Source organism: Callionymus lyra, chromosome 3 (genome assembly GCF_982586985.1).
Source record: "Callionymus lyra chromosome 3, fCalLyr1.hap1.1, whole genome shotgun sequence".
NCBI classification, from domain to species: domain Eukaryota; kingdom Metazoa; phylum Chordata; class Actinopteri; order Syngnathiformes; family Callionymidae; genus Callionymus; species Callionymus lyra.
The window spans coordinates 31,551,052-31,571,531 of record NC_141820.1 but is presented as its reverse complement, the minus strand read 5'-3'; the positions used below and the strand labels follow the sequence as shown (position 1 = coordinate 31,571,531).

General features: G+C 39.0%; 1 protein-coding gene across 1 annotated transcript in view; it reads left to right on the top strand.

Annotated features, from left to right (window-relative positions):
- dlgap3 (discs, large (Drosophila) homolog-associated protein 3) overlaps positions 1-20,480 on the top strand; it is a 77,465-nt gene that overhangs the window by 40,519 nt on the left and 16,466 nt on the right. Inside the window, exons 3-4 of the mRNA XM_087787557.1 lie at positions 16,815-17,757; positions 17,896-18,160. Of these exons, the coding sequence (XP_087643683.1) occupies positions 16,889-17,757; positions 17,896-18,160 (1,134 nt within the window). The 5' untranslated portion in view covers positions 16,815-16,888. The remainder of the gene's footprint in view (positions 1-16,814; positions 17,758-17,895; positions 18,161-20,480) is intronic.

The window sequence follows — 20,480 nt, the reverse complement described above, 5'->3', positions numbered from 1 at the left end:
TAGCGACTGGAGCTCAGTTGTCTTCGTCTTCATCTTCGTCCAAAAAGACACTTAAAAACATCGAAATACCTCCATACTGCTCGTCTGTAACATCCCTCTCGTATGGAACCCTCCACATGAAATTTAGGCTGTGGGCCTGGTATCATCCAAACAAGCCTAAAATATAGACTCGTTTAATTTTCTTGGGAACAATTCCTAATATTTTCATGTTTTTAAGTGTCTTTCTGGGGGAAAAATGAAGACAAAGACAACTGAGCTCCAGTTGCTTAATTAAAATGAACAAACATTTTTGTCTGTAACTCTAAAAAGAATAGATTACTCTGAAAATAACACCAGCCCTTAGTCGACATGAGGGTGAGTAGAAAATGAGTTTAGTTAGACTTTTGGGTGAACTATCAGCAACTAACGTTTTATTTAATGTTTGTTTAAATATAGAATGAAGGAAAACAAAGAAAGTCAAAAAGATTTTTTCTGCTCCCAGTGTTTTCTTTCATGTAGGAAACGGGTCCAAATGGCTATTTGAGTTGTAAAGTTTGCCAGCCACTGTGCGACCATTATATACCACACATTGCCAATTGTTTTGCACCTTTCAATGTGTGCTTTTTCTCTTTAGATCTCTTCAAATACTTTTCCAGGTTGTTAACATTAATTGATAGGAGTATAACTGGAGGTTTGCTGGTGCTCCCAACTTACTGAAGTGGTGCAACTAGATTTTTGCCGACTGTTCCTGTTCTGGAGCCCTGCCAAAAATGCTATTCGTCTAAATCTGGGGTCACCAACCTATTGTGAACTACCTCAAAGGGCAAAAATCAGTTTGGTACAATACATAAATATATACGATTTTAGCAATAAATGATATCCCTCTAATACTCTATAATTCAGTAATTAATAATTGGGCAATAAAATTGTTGTCATGTTGTTTAGAGGACTGTAGGTGGCGCCATCAGTTAAAAATGTTGTGATGTTTCATTAGAACAGTTGTTCAAAACAAAGGAAAATAGTGCAGAGACCGCCATCTAGTGGGCTCTGAAACTAATGACACTGCTTCATGAAGCTTCATCAGACCATCACTACTTCCTGGTGCCTGTGGGCACCACTTCGGTGACCCTTGGTCTAAACGTTGATGTTGGCTGCCTCCGGCTCTTTTTAAAAATCGGGTAAACCGGAGTGGCAAACAAAAATCACATCTCTGAGATGTTGATTCAACGTCTGTCAGGTCGAAGCAACATCTCACCCTCTGCTTCGAGCGTGAACTAAATGGAGTGGACAGTAAATGGGTCTGGCTGTAATTCTGGCCAGTGAGACTGAGGAGGGAGAAAGCCACGCTGCATTATTCAGATGGGAGATTATTTGCCATCTGCGCCCATGTCCCGGCAGACATGTCAGAATTCATGCACATACTCTCGACCTTTTTAGACATTTACACTCCCCCACTTCTGTCCCACTTGCGTTCGGTGGGTTGTGGTGAGGTCATGTGTGTGCGTGAGAGTGAGTCATCCGGCAACCTTTCCACTGGATGACAAGGTGCTGCTCAGATAAATGTTCAGGTTTCTTCTGCAGTTGCTGTCACTTACACTAAAGGTCAGGTGTTTAGAAACAACATGGGTGAAGTTATTAACTAACAATTTGTTTAACTGCAGCACAAGATTGTTATCGGAACAGTACAGAACTGAAAAAAACCCAGAAGTGTTTGATTCTTTGACTCATAAATACTGTTATGGGTCAGTGAACTGCACAGTCACTCTCACAATAGGATAAATGAGTCAGACCCGGATATCAATCATATCCACGGGAGGTTTCATCACATAACTAAAGGGCATAGACGTCATAAACCTACAACCACCATTTTTGATTTAAAGTTGCTTATTTTATCATCGTTATACAGATTCACAGCTCCTGTAATTGTAATCCTCACTGTAGGAACGGGTAACAGGACTCTGTGACATACTGACACCGGTTCAGATGTAAATGGTATTGTAAAAACACACCAGAGTGCAAATGTTGATTGTGTATTCTTGTTACTAGCAATATAGTTATTGAAATTATTAACAACAATGTTTATTCTTTAAAGGCAACTAATGTGTTTGTGTGTGATTTAAGTGTCTCTTGAAATTGATCTTTGACCTCTATTGTGCTAATTTATATGTCTATGTTGGTAGAAATCTCTCTTTTAACTGAAATATTTACACTAGAAATCCCTTTCAAGCATCAGGTTTGTCACCTCGCGTTATTGATCCTGGAAGTCTCCACCAAGACTTGTTGTATAAACAAAGTGGGGTTGGGTTACAGCTCGCTGGAAGAGGAGTGAAAACTATTAACACGTCATAATTGACTCCACTCTCGTAACCTCTTGTTCGCCAAAATTGCAGATGTGGAAGAACTTTATAAAGTAATAACTTAAGAACATCATCATGATGAGGGACTTACTGCATCTTGGAGAGGAAGACTTCAAAAATAGAGTGTTTACATTAGTAGCGCTTTAAGCACATTTTTGGACACATTTTCAAAATTACAGTTTTTGTCATCAGTATCGGATAAAACCTTCACATTACCCACCTCTACCCCTCTCTGGGTCTGGAAATAAAATCCACAAGAAAGTATCAAAGAAAACCAAAAAAAAGAAAGTCGATAAAAGTTATCTTTTACTGAATCATCAGAAAAAAGTACTCCAGATCCTAATGGATCATGGGTAAATAAGCTGCAGCTGCTCCACAGCACGAGTTCTAAATCTCAAGTCTGTGTTATCATTACCACCCAGTGAGCCTAACTTGGTATTTGCTTGTTGCAACTGATAAGGTCAAGAGGAAATGCAATCATAGGTGATATTATACTCGCAGGGATTGGTGTGAATATTTTACCACTTGTCAGCGTGAGAGAACACTTTCTAGCTGTGTAATATAATGAAGATAAACAAAGAACAGTGACTGATTAGTGTTTTTGTGGACTTTTATCAAAGAAGTAAGTAAGTAAGTAAGTAGTATTTGTAGAGCGCTTTTCTAGACCAGGGCCACAAAGCGCTAAAACAATCAATACAATACCCAATAAAATAGATGATTAAAAGGTCAAGACAACACCGAGACAAACACAGGAGTCTCAGAGAATCAAGGAAAAGCCTGCACGAATAAAAATGATGTGTAAAGCCAAAGCTAACCTAGGGGAATATTTTTATTATGGTTTCTTCTGAATATCTATTTATTGTCTTGTCCATCCAGAAACAATTGTAGATTATTTAAAAAATATATATAGTGTCTCAAAAATATATGTGGAAATTATATCTCTGTTTTTTTGTTTTTTTTATTGAAAAAAAACATACACCTGGTGATGCCAAGTATTTCCTTTCAATAAACAATATCTATCCAATTCAATTTTCGAATATTTTAATGGGTTATTTTGGAAAAGAAAATCTGTTAAATTCTCAAATTGCATTTTTTTTTAATTGTACAATACAAATAGAAGAAAAAAACATTTTAAAAAGACATTAAGATGCATTTGAATTGCAATTTTCCTTTCATATCCCAGTAATTATAATAGCATCAATTGTAAATAAATAATTAATATACCTTTTTTGTGGAGATGCACATAAGAGAAATGATTGTTTTTTGTATTTAATTGTAGTTCACCAAAACTTAGATTCTAATCTACAAAACATACATCGATATATAAAGTGTTACGGGGTATTTACCTCAAAATAGAATATAATAATATTTATCATGATATATGGCTATATAAGCTGCACTCATCCATGCATATATATACATATAACATGTGATATTTACACAGAAAGATTTAATTGTTATATTTTTTTTCATTTTCTTCTGAACAACACGGGACTAACATAACTATATATTTAAAGGGAAATAAAACAGAACAATCATTATCAAGTTCTGGTCATTCGCGTTTATTCCCAGTGAATGCTTTGTTGTCTCCTTGCATTGAGTCAGTCCTTTACGCTGCCGTCTCCAATGTCTCACCAACACTTCATTGATGAACAGCCAACCTGCAGCTTTATCAGCTAGTTTGATCACCTTGAACTCAAGAGCTGTGTGTGTTTTCCATCATAAGGGTGTGTTCATGTTGCGCAAATTGACTTTCAATATTAAACAAAACTATCACTTTCTTATTTTGTCGCCTGCCCCGAAATTGCAGTATCCGCTACAGCGCCTCCTGGAGGCCATTGGCCCATGAAGGTGTGGAAAAGATAGCTGCTTGTTGTCGGTTAATAATCCTTCACTTTACATTATAGCTGAAAAAAAACCTTTGCGTATAGTCCTATTCATTGAGATGTTTGTCAGTGAACAAAAGTTAAAATAAGATCTATTAAATTCACCTCCTCTTCACAGTTTATGTGCACACCGTAAGTATTGTATTTCTGAACTGCCTTTTACAGCTTTAAAAAACAGCAAACAGTGAAGAACTACAGTCGATCGTATTGACTTTTTCTTTTTTTTTGGTAGAAACCACTTGTGTTGGTGTATCAGCTCAGTGAAACATAACTGGATATAATAACTTTGATCTGACTCCCCTTCGCTAAATTGGTGTCATGATGTGGGCGTGGGCACATGTTTAATAGATGGTGTGTTATCATAGTAGCACTCTTCAGTCAGGCTTCAACTCCCAGTTGTTGAGAGTCAGTAAAAGTAGATGTTGTGTGTGAGTCATTTGAACAAAATCCTGTTGAAATGTGGCCTCGTCAAAGAAAGAGCAGGAAGGTGAAACGCTTCTCTCCGATTCTCAGTTTGTCTCGAGTGGGAACAAGACCTCTTCCTAAGTCCTCTCGTAGCCACCTGATTTTACCGGCTCTCTTCTTCTACATTCAAGTCTCTGCTGAGAGACTGGTCGACGGCGGGCCCGGTGTTCGATGTAATGAGCTCCAATCGATTCGCCCTTGAATCCAAGTGAGGTCACGGATCGTCCGGATTCAACGGAGAGGAAGAGAATGTAATAAGTAGTCGGACTAAAGTGTACATCTGTGTGTGTGCCAACAACAGAGCGAATCTTTGGGGAGTCTGAGCCGAGTGCATGTGCGGGAGACTCTCGTCTGATTGCGATTAATTAAATGATGAGAAGTGTGGATGAGGAGCTGCTTAGTCTGATTAGAGAGATCAGCTCTGTGTGAAGAGCACACCAACCAGGCGTCGGAAACATCGCATCCATGTAGCGTCGGCACATACCATGATGAGGCAGATATTTGCCAGTGTGACTCCGAGGAACTTCATGATGGTTGACTGACTCCCGGAGCGTCGCGGATCTCAGGCAGCCTGAAGCAGAGTTAGAAATTGTGTCACGTTCAAAGCGCCTGTCTGGGTTATCTGAGGTGTTCAGAAGCAATCGGCTCGCATTCGGCGAGAAACACTAAAGGCGCGGAACAATTGGACGGGGAATCGTGTTTCTTATTTTCTAACTACCGTGTTTATTTTATGGAGCATATACACCAGTCAATGGAAAGTCGATCATTTTTTAATTTAAAAACATTAAAATCGTCATGAATCCAGAACATGAAATGACAAAATAAATATTCGTATTAAACCAACGCAGGCGCAGCCGCTCGCCATTCAAAATAAACACAATTTCGACGTTATCGTTTGAAAACTCTCGCCCGTCACCACACTGCACTCATATCTGGCTCAATAGAGATAAACGATCAGTTGACACAAAACTTAACACACCATTTCCTGAGCGTAATGACAACTCCTAATGTTGGAAACACAGTAATCATGATCCATTGTTTTCCATTTCTGCAAGTCATGGAGGTAATCAGGTGTCGTTCGCACAACTTCTCTCCTCATTACCGCTCATTAGGGTTTTCACTCTCCACTGCCCCATTTCCATGCCCCGGATTATCTGTTCATCTGCAGCCACTCACGCGACTTTGCAATGAATTCATTTCTTCTTTTGAATAATTCGCCCCAACTTCCATGTCTACCTGAGATACAACCTCAGTATCTGCTCATGTTGTAGTGAAGCCGGTAACTTATGTTCATTCCTTCATCTCACCTACAGTCATGCACCCATAAGACATTCAGTGGAGCCACTTTTTTCAAGCAAAGCTCAAAACCCTATTGGTCTATACAAGGTTTTGTGGTGGATCACAAAAAACAAAGTTTTTTCCATTTGTTTTCTCCCCAAATCTCTAAGAGCTGATCTTGTCCCCCATTTTTTTCCTGTAATGACAGCCATGATCGACCCATATACACATATCGAGTTCAATTCCTTGTATTACAACATATATGTGCTGAAAATCAACTCCAAAATGACACTGATGTGTGACGTGGATCAAAAATGAGACGACAAACTACAGCACATCTCATTTACACAGGTGAGTGTGGTGCGTTCAATCACCTAGAAACAGCCTTGGTGCATTCAATTGCTTGAGACAAATAGAATCCTGACAAACATTTACTTAATAAAAGGAAAATAACAAAATAAACTAATGTGGGATTTTTTTTTACTATTTACTATGATTTTAAGTTGACAAAACTAAAGTAAGTACTCTGTTATTACCATAATGCCACCGATTCTGACCCAAATGCAACATACATTTCCCATTTCATTCCCATATTTTGGTTTTGGTATATTCTTAGGGTGGTTTTTTTTGGGCTACAAGGCATACATTCAACCTGTATTTAAAAATGTGATACATTTCAATTTCATCTCCGCATCAGAACTCACGTGGCAAAGCTTCTCACGCAACAAATTGCGTTCATTCTTTGAGCACTTTTTCAAAAGTTTAGATAAAACGATACCCATTCCTAGTTAAATCTGATTTTTCATACATCATCATCAAAGTGTCAAGAACAATATAAAGATTCCCAACACTGGTATTAAATGTGTCAAGTATCCATGCTGTTTCCGGCCGTTTATTAAACATTCTGCGGCGGCATAACTGAATCATCCCAGTCCTCTTGCTCTTTGACAGATTTATTGGATGATCCCACCAATTATGACTTTATCGTCTAATATTTTATTGAGCAAGACAGTTGCTCGTGTTCCATTTGCTCCAGAGCAACGTTGTTGTGATGTTCGTTCGGTGGGATCGGCGTGTTCCCCCTCGTTAAATTCCACCTGACGCTTATGTCTGAGATTGATTGGCGCTTCATTTAAAATCTGCCATGTTTGACATACAGATTCTGTTTAATGGACTTCCACAATGACTTCAACAATGACAATGAAATCTGCAGTTTCTCCTCCCGTCTTTTCCCACCGGCTCCGGGTTTTTGCCTCATTCTTTTGCCTGCTTAGATGGTGCCTATTTTCTACTTAATGACGAGTTGGGGGGACAATAGCAGTCATTTTTCAGCTTCCCCTCCTCAGAGATAGATATTCTTTTGTTGGCGGCTTCAATGAATGACTCCTGAATGTCACTTTCTCCCAATCTCTCCCTCGTTTTCCACCAGAATTGACAATTAAATGAATACTAATTTAATGTTTGCAAGTTCTGATTCACACTGATTGAAGTTTGTCTGTAGTAATTATCCTGAAATCTTTTTTTTTTTTTTTTTAATAAAATCTACGGATTCAACCTGACACGATGTCAAACCTGTGTTGAGTGACAGGCCCTCTTATTTGAAGCAACCTTATTGTAACTCCATCAAGTCTGCCTGCGTGTCCTATTAGATGGTATCAGTGGCATGAATGAAATGACTCTGTTAATTTGATTTGGATAATAACAGGCCAACAGAAGTTCGTCGCAGCCTGTGATGAATATGAAAGCCGGGGATTGAATGAAACGTTGATATGGCTCACATCTGCGGCTCCTGGGTGTGAGTTGATTTTGAAAAGGTTCAAATCCTCACCGCCTTTTTCAGGGACACACATTTGAAATCCTTTCACAGAAGCTCAAATACGATAGTGAAACACACCAATGGAATGACTTTGTGAGCTAGAGTTGATCGTTCTTTGTTGTTGTTGAGACACAATTAGCTGCACTGGAAACATAAAAATACAAAGGAACAAAATGTCCCTTAATATTGGCTTGTCCTGTTCATGTTCAAGAATTTTAGAGATGGAGAAAGACAACCAGTGTGGTTTATGTTTTTTGCCAAAACTGTGTTGACTTCACTGAAGATTTTACCAAGATGTACAGTATATTTTTGTGTGTAAAATATTCAGGTATAAAATACATCCATTATCTGATTTGTACAATAAGACACAACAATTTATTTTACTCCATTTCTTCAACACTGGGCTTGTCCAGGTTTCTGTGATCTTCGCATTGATATTAATCTGCTGCCATGAGCTGGGAGGCGAAATGCGAAAAGTGCAAACAAGTCATTAAATCCGGGATATATGAATGTGATTCCGCAACAAATCTCCGGCATAAACACATTGATTGATGAATAAAGATAGTTTTACACTTTCACACGAAAAAGAAAAGCTAATCCTGCTTTTTTTTTCTTTTTTTAAATCATATTCAGGCGAGAAGATCAGGTCGATCATCCTATTCGATCCCAGTGGACGTTGAGCTCGTCTCTGTTTCAACACCGATGTGTGATTTATGCAGATACGTTCCACATGTAGTAACCCAGTTCACCAAGTAACCTAGCAACGCTGGAGTCAGCTGATCATAATTGCCAATCCGGCTGCTGGTCGTTGATTTGCATGTGTGAACGCAGGTGCCATTCCGGTTCCACATCCGGTACTTTTCCGCGTCTTCAACTGACCTGACAATCTGTGGACACGCTGCTTACTTGTGAAATCAATTACAAGATTCAGCCGCACAACCGTATGTTAATCTGTGAGTCACCTTTTTTCTTCCTCTAATTCATCTCAGCTGGATGTTGACAGATATTGGGATCATGGTGTAATGCCTGTCACTCATCTTGGTGGTCCAGAGCTCCATGTGGGGGTTGGTAGAAACTTTTAATTGCCAACTCCAGCAACTCCAGAGCAAAAAAATATGTATTTCACTGTAATAACTGCTAAATTGTTTCCTCAGTATTTAGCCGATTGAAAAAGTTGTTGTTTGTAAGATATTTGATTTGAAATGTTCTTGGTCTTTAAAGGCCACTATTATTATTAATATCACATTTTTGGAGGCTATGGTGGAAGGGGTTTAACCCAACATATTTTTGCAGAAAAATAATAATGTCAAATTTAAAACCTCCAAAAAGTTATTTTAACATTATTGTATTGGTAACATGTAGACTTAAGAATATGTTTCCATTCCAGAAAAAAAATACTATTATTTCTGTCAATTTGTTTTTATTGATTTGCAAACTTGTAAAAAATGTAAATGTGTTGTTTTAGGGGAAATTAAATGGAGACGTGTCATGTTTAAGGCCATGCCAATTAATTAGGGGTAGTACAACCTAGGTCTCATTTTATTCGTCAGAATCACCTTCTAAATTGCATCCAGTCATGCTTTCCTCACATGCTAATGGCTCATTGATAAAAAGACTATGACAGTTATTGCAGTTGACAAAATGGACTTATCACTGTATTGGAAACTGGTCGATATTCTGCTGATGTAAAAAATAAATCAACATAATACTGAGGGTGGTTGGAAAAATGTTCTAGATGCATATTGGACATAGAAGCATAATTTCCCTTCTTAAATATGTGAGTAAAGACACATTTTATTTTCAAGAACACAATGTTTTTTTTCTTTCCAATTTTCACATATCCATTAGTTTCATTGAAATTAATTAGTTTGTTTCTCATTTGTCACAATTACTGGTTTTAGGTTATAAAAGTAAACAGTTAAAGAAATATAAAAAAGTTAAAACATATTTATAGTAGTAGAATGGAATCATAGCCCCTAAATCGCAATCCTAACTATATATATATATATAGAGAGAGAGAGAGAGAGAGAGAGAGAGAGAGAGAGAGAGAGAGAGAGAGAGAGAGAGGGAGAGAGGTGTCTTGAGATTCTCACACCGATTGATACCGTAAAGAATATTTATTCAACATCCTTGCCTCAGGGCCGCAGCTTGGACTATGCCACTTTTACTCAATTTATCTACTAACTACTTTTATGAATCAAAGATGTCCTGAAAATAACTTAATGACCAGTTGTCTTCATTAAGGAATAACTGAATCTATGGTTAAAGCAATTCATTTCGGTTTAAAAGCAAAGGGAAAATTGACCAGTGACAGCCTTCCTGAAGTCAGACCAACGTCTGACGAGTAGTTAGAGGGGGAGATTTAAATGGCAGCAAATTACTATTACATTTTGGTTTGCTTGGCAGTAAAAAAAACCTTTTTCAAGACAGATTTTCACCTAAAAAATACAAATAATAAGAAAATATGAGACCAACTCCAGAATATGAGTAAAAAGAAAACGTTTATTTTTTAAACAGGAAAATCATTTCAAAAGCAGAAAGTTGACAGTGCTATGGCAACTGTAAGTTTTCTCATTTTTGGGGGTGAAGGCTCGGCTGTGGAGCTCATGGTTTGCCACTCCTTTATATATAGATCAAAGAGTAGAGGTATAATTTGTCATCCGAGTACGAACACAAGGGCCCATAATTGAGGTAATAAGTGAATATGTGCGTCAGAAAGAGCGGATATCCAGACGGTTGAGTGCCCTTCACCAGAGGGTTGAAAGCAGGGAAAAATGCTGTGAGGAAAGGTAAAGTGCGTGACTAAATCTTACTTCTGTTGATGTTATTTTCTTTATATAAATATATTTTCAAATACATATGTAACAAAGTAAATTGTCTAAAACTAAAAAAGATACCTTTTGACCTCATTCAATTAAAAGCCTTTATGTTTTTAAATAATTAAAACTACAACGGGTCTGAATAAATGATGTCAGATCTGATTGGTCAAGATTTTCCTCACTTGCTTAAGTACAAAATTAACTTAACTTTGTGGCTTTTGCCGTTTACTGTGGACTGATTATTTTCAGTTTATTTCATTATTTGACACGATACGGTTTCAAGTTTAAAAAAAGTTTAAAAAAAGGAAAGAAGTTGAAAGAAAAGTTTAAAGACATTTAAACTGAGTCTCTTCATCTGAGAAGTCGGCCTCTTACTTGCATTGCCCACCGTTAATCGGCTGAAGAAACATCATGAAGCAGTGTCCTTATTTTCAGAGCCCACTAGATGTCACTCTCTGCTTCATCATCAATTGCTTTGAAGAGCTGTAGGTCTAGATTCAAGTTCATTTGAATGTAAGCACATTAAAATAATGCTGAATCCAACTGTTGAACCCTTGAATAGGTGAGAATCATTAACGGCCCTATCAGTAATTTTCAAAAGTTTTCAGAATATTGTAACTGCAATGCAGTTCATTCTTTGTTTCAAGATAACAGTTGTTTCAGTTTCTGCATTTATCGCCTGTCAAAACGCTACAGAACCGTGGAGACAAATCATTGTTTCTTTCAGCTGGAGTTGCAGATGTGTCACAGTGAATGTTAATGAGACAATAGATGCAGTTAGAGACGGGATGACAGGACAGGTGTCCAGGCATAAATCCCACCATAAGCCCGCTACAATGTAAATAAGTGACCTGCTGCTCGTTCTATTGTCTCTGATCTGGACTGATACCAGCTACTCAAGCTGCTGGAAACACAGCTGTGATTGTGCAGCACAGTCCTCTATATGACAAATTAACTTTTGTCGTTGAGTATCAAATACACATTTTCATCCTTACTCTCATTATTGCTTGACATCAAAATTAATATTTTAAATTTCAACTTGAGGCTCTCATCCATTGATCTTTTTGTATGTTTGGTTTGCAGCTATAGTTCAGCTTTGCTGTTTAATCAAATATTGTCCCTCTAGAAAAAATAAATGAGCACTTGACTCGTGGTCGTAAAAAACACAGGGAGAGGAAGAGAAATGAATCAGGGAGAATGAGGTATCAGGAAAAAACAGGGCAAGAGGAGGAGACTGGACCGGAAAGATAGTGGAATTGCCCCGGGGGCGCTTTTCAATTTTGCCCTCATGATGGTGGAACATTTCCCATGTGCTGCAGCCATCAGCTCTCTCCCTCTCTTTCTCTCACACTTTCTGTCAATCGTGCTGCTGTTTCTCCGGTCTTTCTATAGAAACACTTTCTATCACTAAACCAAGATTTGTCCCTGCTACCCACATTTGTCATTCTTGTATCGTAGAATCATTCTGATTTAGGTCTTAAAATCAGGGATAAGTATCACAAGGCCATTTGTGGCCCTAAGAAGGCTTTCTGAGGGCCACCACTAATTTGCTGACAGCCATTTAGTCTCAGCTGAATAGGAAAGTGTCTATTGAGTAGGATGACGTGATAATAATTTCTTAGAAGCACCTACTTCTTACCTGCACTAGTAGAAGAACTCCCATTTCTCCGATCCTTGAAACTCTTCACTGGCTGCCAGTTTCTTTCAGGATCAACTTTAAAATTCTGGTCCTTACTTTTAGAACTATTCATGGCCAGGCTCCTCCTTACATCAGTGATCTGATCTAGCCTTACACCCCAGCTCGGGCTCTGAGGTCTGTGAATCAGAATCTACTGATGGTTCCTCGCACACGGCTCAGGAACAGAGGAGAGAAATCCTTCCAGGCTGTTGCTCCTAAGCTTTGGAACAATCTTCCTCTCTCTCTATGTTTGATGGATCTACTGACTCCTTCAAGAAACATCTCAAGACATTCTTATTTGTGCAGGCTTTTCCCTGGTTTTCCGTGTTTTTCTTATGTGTCTTGACCTTTAAAAGTATGTATTTTAACTGTGTATTGTTTTTTGATTGTTAAAGTGCTTTGTGACCTTGGTCTAGAAAGGTACTTTACAAATAACCTTCACTTACCTACTTACTTACTTTAACTCAAGGGGGCGCTTTTCCTGCTGATATTTGCAAATATTGATAGATTCTTTCAATATATGATCAATTGCTACGACAGGAACTTTTACCATTTGATATATATTTTTCACTGATGTTCCCCAATCTAGATAGCCACTCTTACTTGGTGGGCTGGTTAAAAGTAGTGATGGTCTGATGAAGCTTCATGAAGCAGTGTCATTATTTTCAGAGCCCACTAGATGGCGGCCTCTGCACTATTTTCCTTTGTTTTGAACAACTGTTCTAATGAAACATCACGTCATTTTTAAACTGATGGCGCCACCTACTGACCTCTAAACAACATGACACTGCTTCATGAAGCTTCATCAGACCATCACTAGTTAAAAGACAATGGCAACCTTAGGGCAAGAATCATATCGCACTGATACTAAAAATGTCACCAAAACACTGCACATATTTCCCTAAAAAAGAATGATAGCATGAATACAGAAGGAAGAAAACAAAGGCCAGTGCTACATTTCAGTCCTGCAATGCATGCTGGGAGACCTCCAAAGAAGAACAAATTTATTCACTATGCTTGAATTCGGAATGGCATAATAAGTGTGGTGCACATTTATGCTGATGACTTGTTATAAAGCGATGATGTTGAATCCAAATACAACCAACATAAAAGGTCATTTAACCCAAAATGTCACTCATTTTCTACTCATCCAAAGACTTCCATACTGAATACATACATATATATTGAAGCCCCGGCATAATAATTTGTCCTGAAAAATGATGAAGTCTATTTTTTAAGCTTGTTAGTAGCATGGCTAAGAAGAAATCTTGTGCATATGCACGGACAATGGCATAACGTGAACAATTTCTCATGTTGGAGCTTCAATACAAGATGGACGTTACAGACTAGCACCACAGAGATATTTTGGTCCAAGAAAAGTGAGCTTTGTTCGCTACTGTTACTCCAAAAAGGCACAGATTAATCTGAAACTTCTCCCAAAGCTTTGTCCTTCACACTGTTTATTATTTATACACAGAGTTTGGTAACCAACACAGGCAAGGAGAGAACAAATTACAAATGTGTCTGTCATTTTTTTAATATTCTTTAGGGGTTGCTTAAAAAATGTAAGATCTGTCTCCGTGCCAATTTCCCAAGATGCTCGTCACTGGCTGGCAAATGGAGGTCATGCCAAAACACAGCTGAGCCAAACTATTATTACTTCTCACCCAAACAAGTTTGACCGTCGCTGCCCTGTTTTTCCACCGAGCTTCTGCCTCTTATCAACGCTTTTGACATCCGGCACATGCTGCACACACAGAGGCTCATGAAAACATCCCCATTGTTTTGCTAATATTCAAACGCACCTTCCCATAAATGATTCTTGGTATCTGCCCATAAGCACACAGAAGCTGCTGCACAATATCAGCTGCGTAACAAAGCCTCGCAGAAATAGACTGCTCCTGTAAAAAGCCGCAGCTGCCTTGCCAGGGTCATTGTCTGTGGATATTGGCTTTATCTGTGGAGCAGCTGAAAGCCAGATACTGTATGATTTGACACTTCACATAGAGATTGTGGGCCTTGGGTAAATATTTCTGCAATACTAAGTGTGCTTAGCTGTTGTAAAGTATTATGGTATGTTTAAGGCGGAAATATATGCTCTTGTGTGAGTTAAATTTAAAGTTTTCTGTACATTTGATTAAATTCTTATTAAGAAAACCTAAATATAAACTGTAGTGTCACTAAATCTCCAGAAAAACCCCTCTGGGATTGTTAAACCATTTCCATGGCATTGTGTGTGATGTAATAATCATTATGTTTTGGCTCTGTCCCAACACCTCCACCCACCTCATATAACAATGCATTGGTTTAATGTCCCATTAGTGTCCAGTGGAGTGTCCAGTGGAGAATATGCAGACCTCAACTGGCTACGTTCATATGGAAAAGCGCTTGATGGATCTACTGACTCCTTCAAGAAACATCTTAAGACATTTTTATTCGTACAGGCTTTTCCTTGATTTTCTGGAACTCCTGTGTTGTTCTCAGTGTCACTTGAGCTTTAAAGTATATATTTTATTGAGTGTTGTTTTGATTGTTTAGGCACTTTGTGACCCTGGTCTGGAAAAGCGCTATATAAATACTTACTAATTTACTTACTTACTTACTCTACTTCAAATCTATCCCCGATGGCTCAGCTTCTTAATCTATCAGAGTATTTTAAAAGGTGCTTATAGCTCTTATTTTTGGTCACTACCTATAGCTCATGATCTTACATGTATGCTGTTAATTGTGTCCCCAAAAATGTAGCAGCAATAGTTGGTACCATAATGGCACCGGTAGTAATCAGATCAAAAAAAGCAACAGAGGTTTCCATTACTTGTGTTAGTTTTGTTGTTATTTTTCGCAATAGTGGTTACTGTAATTGATGCATGCCATTAGTAAAAAAAACAAACAATGAAAAACAATTTGGACTTGAGTGTATTACAATGAAAATGTGTTAAAAATAAATCACAATTTTGGAAAAATCACTTCATATTCGAATGATCAACAATTTCAAAGGACTGGTGTGACATCAATATCAGATAATACATAAACAAAACCCATCAATATACCTTATAAATAACAGGATTTAATTTTGCCAAATGTTTAAAAGTAATTATGGGGTAATGAAACAATTAATATCCTGGATTTTGATTTACCATTTAGGCTCAGCTCATCACAGTCACACTGCATACTAACAAAATATATACATTGGAATGATTTAATGTGTGTCATGGTCTTGATATCCTCTTGATCGAAATCATGGCATCAGATTTGTGGGCAAACTTGACAAAATAGAGTTCATGGTTGGTAAACCTAACCCACCGAAGTGATTTGTGCCTCAAGTAAAGGATTATAGAACAAAAATCGACTTCACACCAGTGATATTGAAGAGAAATGTGTGGTCTGAAAGGTTAAAAAAAGAAATGAGAAAACAAAGACAAGAAGTGTGTCGAGGTAGACAAGACTGTGGGACGGATGTAGGTCAGGAGGAGAAAAATTAAATATAGCTAAGAGATTTCAGCTCTGCTTTTCCCAAATGGCTTCCTGTTGTGTGTGTGTGTTTGCTCTTGTCCTTTAATCACTTGTTGAGCTGAACAATACTACTGTTTGTGTGTGTTTTGAGATGATTGGCAGCTACTGTAGCCAGCAGCCAAACCTTTAGTCCTCATAATACACTGGTTCGTTTTGAGAAAAAAGACACACACTGACACACCATCTGTTCATTGTCGTGTCAATCCTGACGTTAAATATATTGAAGATGAGTAGCAGATCACACTATTATGAAGCAGATTCTTGGCGCCACATGGATATTCTCACTTAGGGATAATATGTTGTATAACAAGCATGTTATTTCGACCATACTGTCGACTGATTATATACAGTTTACAAGAATCAGTGGATGGTTGGATGCTGAGTGCTGTCATCTTCCTGTTCACGGTGACTCCCTTTCTGCCACTTAAACGGAAATATGCCAAGCTCTATTTATCGATTATCCCGGCATCTGTCGTCAGTTCCTCATCATGTGTGAAAGCGAGAAAGCATGACTGCACTCGCAAAAGCTGAGTGAGTCCCAATATCGGCAAGTAGCTCCATTTACATGCTCAGAGAGTAATTTCACTTTAATCAAGGCATGAAATTGAAGGAAAGGCTGGAATAAAACAACTGTGTGTGTGTGTGTGTCAGTTAGATTCATTATGTAGTTATTGAAGAAAAAAGATGTGATTACCGTATATATGCTGCAAATCATGTCACTCCAATAAAGATTACAACAGATGTTAACCGTGTGGTGAGAAGTTTTCAGATATGAATTTGCATTGTGTTCTAGATGAAGTAGATCTTTTAAGATTGAACCTGTTTTATGAAAAACACTTATCTCCAAATGCCCTTTTTTTCTGAGAAATAAAAGGTGTTTAAGTGGAGTCAAAAAACTTTTAATGATTTTATTTAACAGAATGGAAACACTTCTGCGGTATTGAATCCCTAATCGTGACTTTCCTTAAGTCAAAATGTGTGTGTTTTGGTTTTTCACTAACAGCTGATTCTTTGTTTTTTCAGGTGAGAACGTTGCAGCCCTGTCTCGTCCACAGCGCCCCCTTTCAGCCCGGACGGCCCACCACGCCCCGGCGCATATGAAAGGGTACCATGTCAGCCGCAGCATGTCCCAGCATTCCTCCGGTGGTGGCGGAGGAGGCTCCTGCCACTGCATGCCGGAGGACTGCGATGGCCACGGCAGGGACTTCTACCACGGTCGCAGTGATGGTCACTATTATCCTTCAGGTGGGGCGGCTGAAGCACTCGCCTTGGAGAGGCACCATTCACATTCCCACTCACATTCCCATAGCCACTCAGGTGGTGGAACCTTTCCTCGTTCCCACATCAGCCAGCACCCACCTCTCCAGTCGTTTGACTCATGCGAAGAGTGCCTGTCGGGTCATGAAGGGAAAATGCAACGTATTCCTCCGAACCTGATGGATCAGTTTGAGAAGCAAATGCCTTTCCATCCCGATGGTTTCCACACACTGCAGTACCAGCGCTCTCCTGGTGGTGGAGCTGAGCCAAGAAGCGAAAGCCCTTCACGTATCCGGCATCTGGTCAACTCTGTTCAGCGTCTATTTGCCAAGTCCCATTCCTTGGAGGCTCCATCGAAACGGGAGTACAATGGTACCAGAGGAGGAGGTGATTACCGTGGCGAAAGAGGAGGTGGCCACAGAAGCGGAGGGGAGGAAGGTGGAGTCCACTACTCTGGCCACCAATCTCGCTCCACCCGGAGGAGCAAGTCTCGAGAGCGTAGTAAAAGTGGTGACTCGCGGCATGAGTCAGGAAGGCGCCACCGGAGCCGGACAGCAGGCTGGTGGAGCTCTGACGACAACTTGGACAGTGATAGTAGCTTTCTTGTCAGTGGCGCCAGAAGGGGTTATCCAGTGGGACATGAAAGTCTGGACGCTGCCATCCAGGAGCTAACCATGAAGAGACCAAAAGAACGTGGTGGTGGGCCTGGGTCCGGGCCTGGGCCTGGGCCTGGGCCTGGTCCTGGCCCTGGTCCTTGCCCTGGCTCTGGTCCTGGCCCTGGCCCTGGCCCTGGTCCTGGCCCTGGCCATGGCCCTGGCCCTGGCCATGGTCCTGGCCATGGCCCTAGCCATGGCCCTAGCCCTGGGGAGTGCATGGCATGTACCACAATTGCACTGGCAGGCAGTGATGCAGGAGGACATCATGGTCAACATGGTCAACATGGTCAACATGGTCAACATGGTCACTCGCTGAAAAGAAGCACTTGGTCAGCAATGACAGTGAGTCAAGCCAGGGAAGTCTATCCATCCAATAGGCCCTCAGGTGGTGGCTACGACAAGGCACTTGTTCCAGTTGAGAACAAGATGAAGGAGAGATCCTTCCACTATTTACAGGTGAGTACAAGACACATTGTGTTCAAACACTTTTCATTAGATCTAAAAATAATTATGAACTCCCACTTAATTTATAGGAAAGAAAGAAAATATAAAAAAATGATGAGACTAGAGATGTAAAGAAAGGGTGAAAGGTAGCAAGGAGACCAACAAAATAGATAAAAGGAAGAACACATTTGGATATGAAATCATAGACAGAAGAAGAGATGTATGATGGAAGAATACAGGGACATTCAAATCATTTCTTAGTGTGACTGATAAACAATGTTTAAACGAGCAAGCTGGTTATTGTACTTTTCTGTTATACCATAGTGGGACCATTTGCTCCTTGGGACTTTGTAAATTTGGTGTATCTCATTTGAAGGCGAATTCATTCCACCCATATATCAATGCACATGGAGATAAGCACAAACACACACGTCCACACACTAAGGTTCTCGCCAATTTCCAGCTGTGCTGTCGCAGAACTGCTTAGCAAGCTGTGTTTCTACGGAAACGGCAGGAAGTCCAAAAGATCCCCGGTGGTCTTTTGAGCTCTCATCCTCGAGACACAGTCCAGGTTTGCCGATTGAAGTGACAGTCGCTCGAGTGTGATACTATTTCCTGGATAAACATCATTACTGGCAACCTTTTATTCTATCTTGAAGCTTTCCAAAAATAGACATTGGTAGAGGGATACATAAAGTGTGAATGGTTTCAAAACACCATTTGAAAAAAAGCCTTTACAGAGGACGTAAAAGATGAAATAATTCACCTCTACATGACTGTTGGCAAGGCGACATCATTTTCAAGTGATGTTTGCAGAAATCCAAATTTGTGAAACCTTATGGTTTAACCTTTTCCTAAAGTCCATTCTGATAGAGAAACAATGATTCTACGAAAAAGAAAAGGGAGGAAAAGAGTGAAGGAGCAGTAGTGCAGATGGGGCTTCGTCAATGGCGATAATAACACTTAGGTACAGAGAAGAGATAAACCAGCCAATGGTCGCTGAGGGGCACAGCCAGACAAAATGGAAAGGAAAAGAGATTGGGAAAGGGGGATTTGGAGATTAGGCTACAACATCTTCTTAGTGGTGACCTTAAAAATATATACTCAGCTGGGTGCTGGAACCCTTGGGCATCTGCTGTGTGCATCTCTTTGTGTGAGTGGCACATATTCTACAAAAAAAAGAAAAGCAAAAAGGTCATTTAATACATGCGGGGGGGGTCCATGAGTTCACTGTTCTGAATATGATGTTTCAGTGGGCTAGATTATTTATTCCCTTTCTCCGCCAACATGGAGGTAAATTTATTCTAAGATGCTTACATATGTAATTGTGATTTGTCCCTTAAAATACATATTTCAACTCATTACTTTTTATGTTAACATAAGCATACAATTATATCAACAGAACAACTCTGACTCGGAGGAACTGTAGGGGTTGAAAACACTGAGCTGGTTATTTCTTTTCTGCATATAGTTTTTAAAATGTAATACGTACAAATTCTTTAAACAAGGGAGAAAGACACATTTTCTAAATTGCATTCTGAAGAAAACATCTGTTACATATCAAAGGACCGTGACTTGTTACCCATCTGGCACTTGTACTTCAAGTTTATCCCATATGTCTCCGCTTCTAACTTCATTAATTCATCGAGGAAAATTGAGATCTTGTAGATCTTTCTTTTTTGGTTTCTGGTCACGACCCTTAGCCTATGATCTTAAATGCAGGTTGTTTAGAGTCCCAAGATTTGACATCATGAGATATACTGAATGCCAAACTGCATGATAAGGAGAAATAATGGTAGACTAGGGATGGGCACTGATATTTGGCACCATAATGGCACCGGTTCTAACATAATTAAATTTTAAAGCAATTACTATGAATGTTTTTGAAAAACTATAATAAAATTGTTTTAAAAACACACTAGATATGGTTATCTAGAGTTCCCATTGTTACAAGGTTCAGTGTTTTCAGCTTGTATTTATCTAAACATTTTGACATTTGAATAAATAGCAAAATACTATTTGGCAAAAATACCCTATTATTGTTTACACCCTTTAAAACTTACCCTTGGTGGCTGAGGTAATAAGTAAAATTGAAATATATAACTGTCACTTAAAACTAGGAATGGTTATTGTTTATGAAGTATATGATAATGATTCTGTGAATGAGTAAAGCTTGAAACAACAACACTAAAAATCAACAACACATTTTCTAAAATTATAAATGATAAAATAACTGAACATGTTTCCTTATTAATATACTGTGCAACAGGAATTTATTTTGAGGGTTAATTGTTTATTTGTGTATTTAAAACATAATAATTATAGGTATATG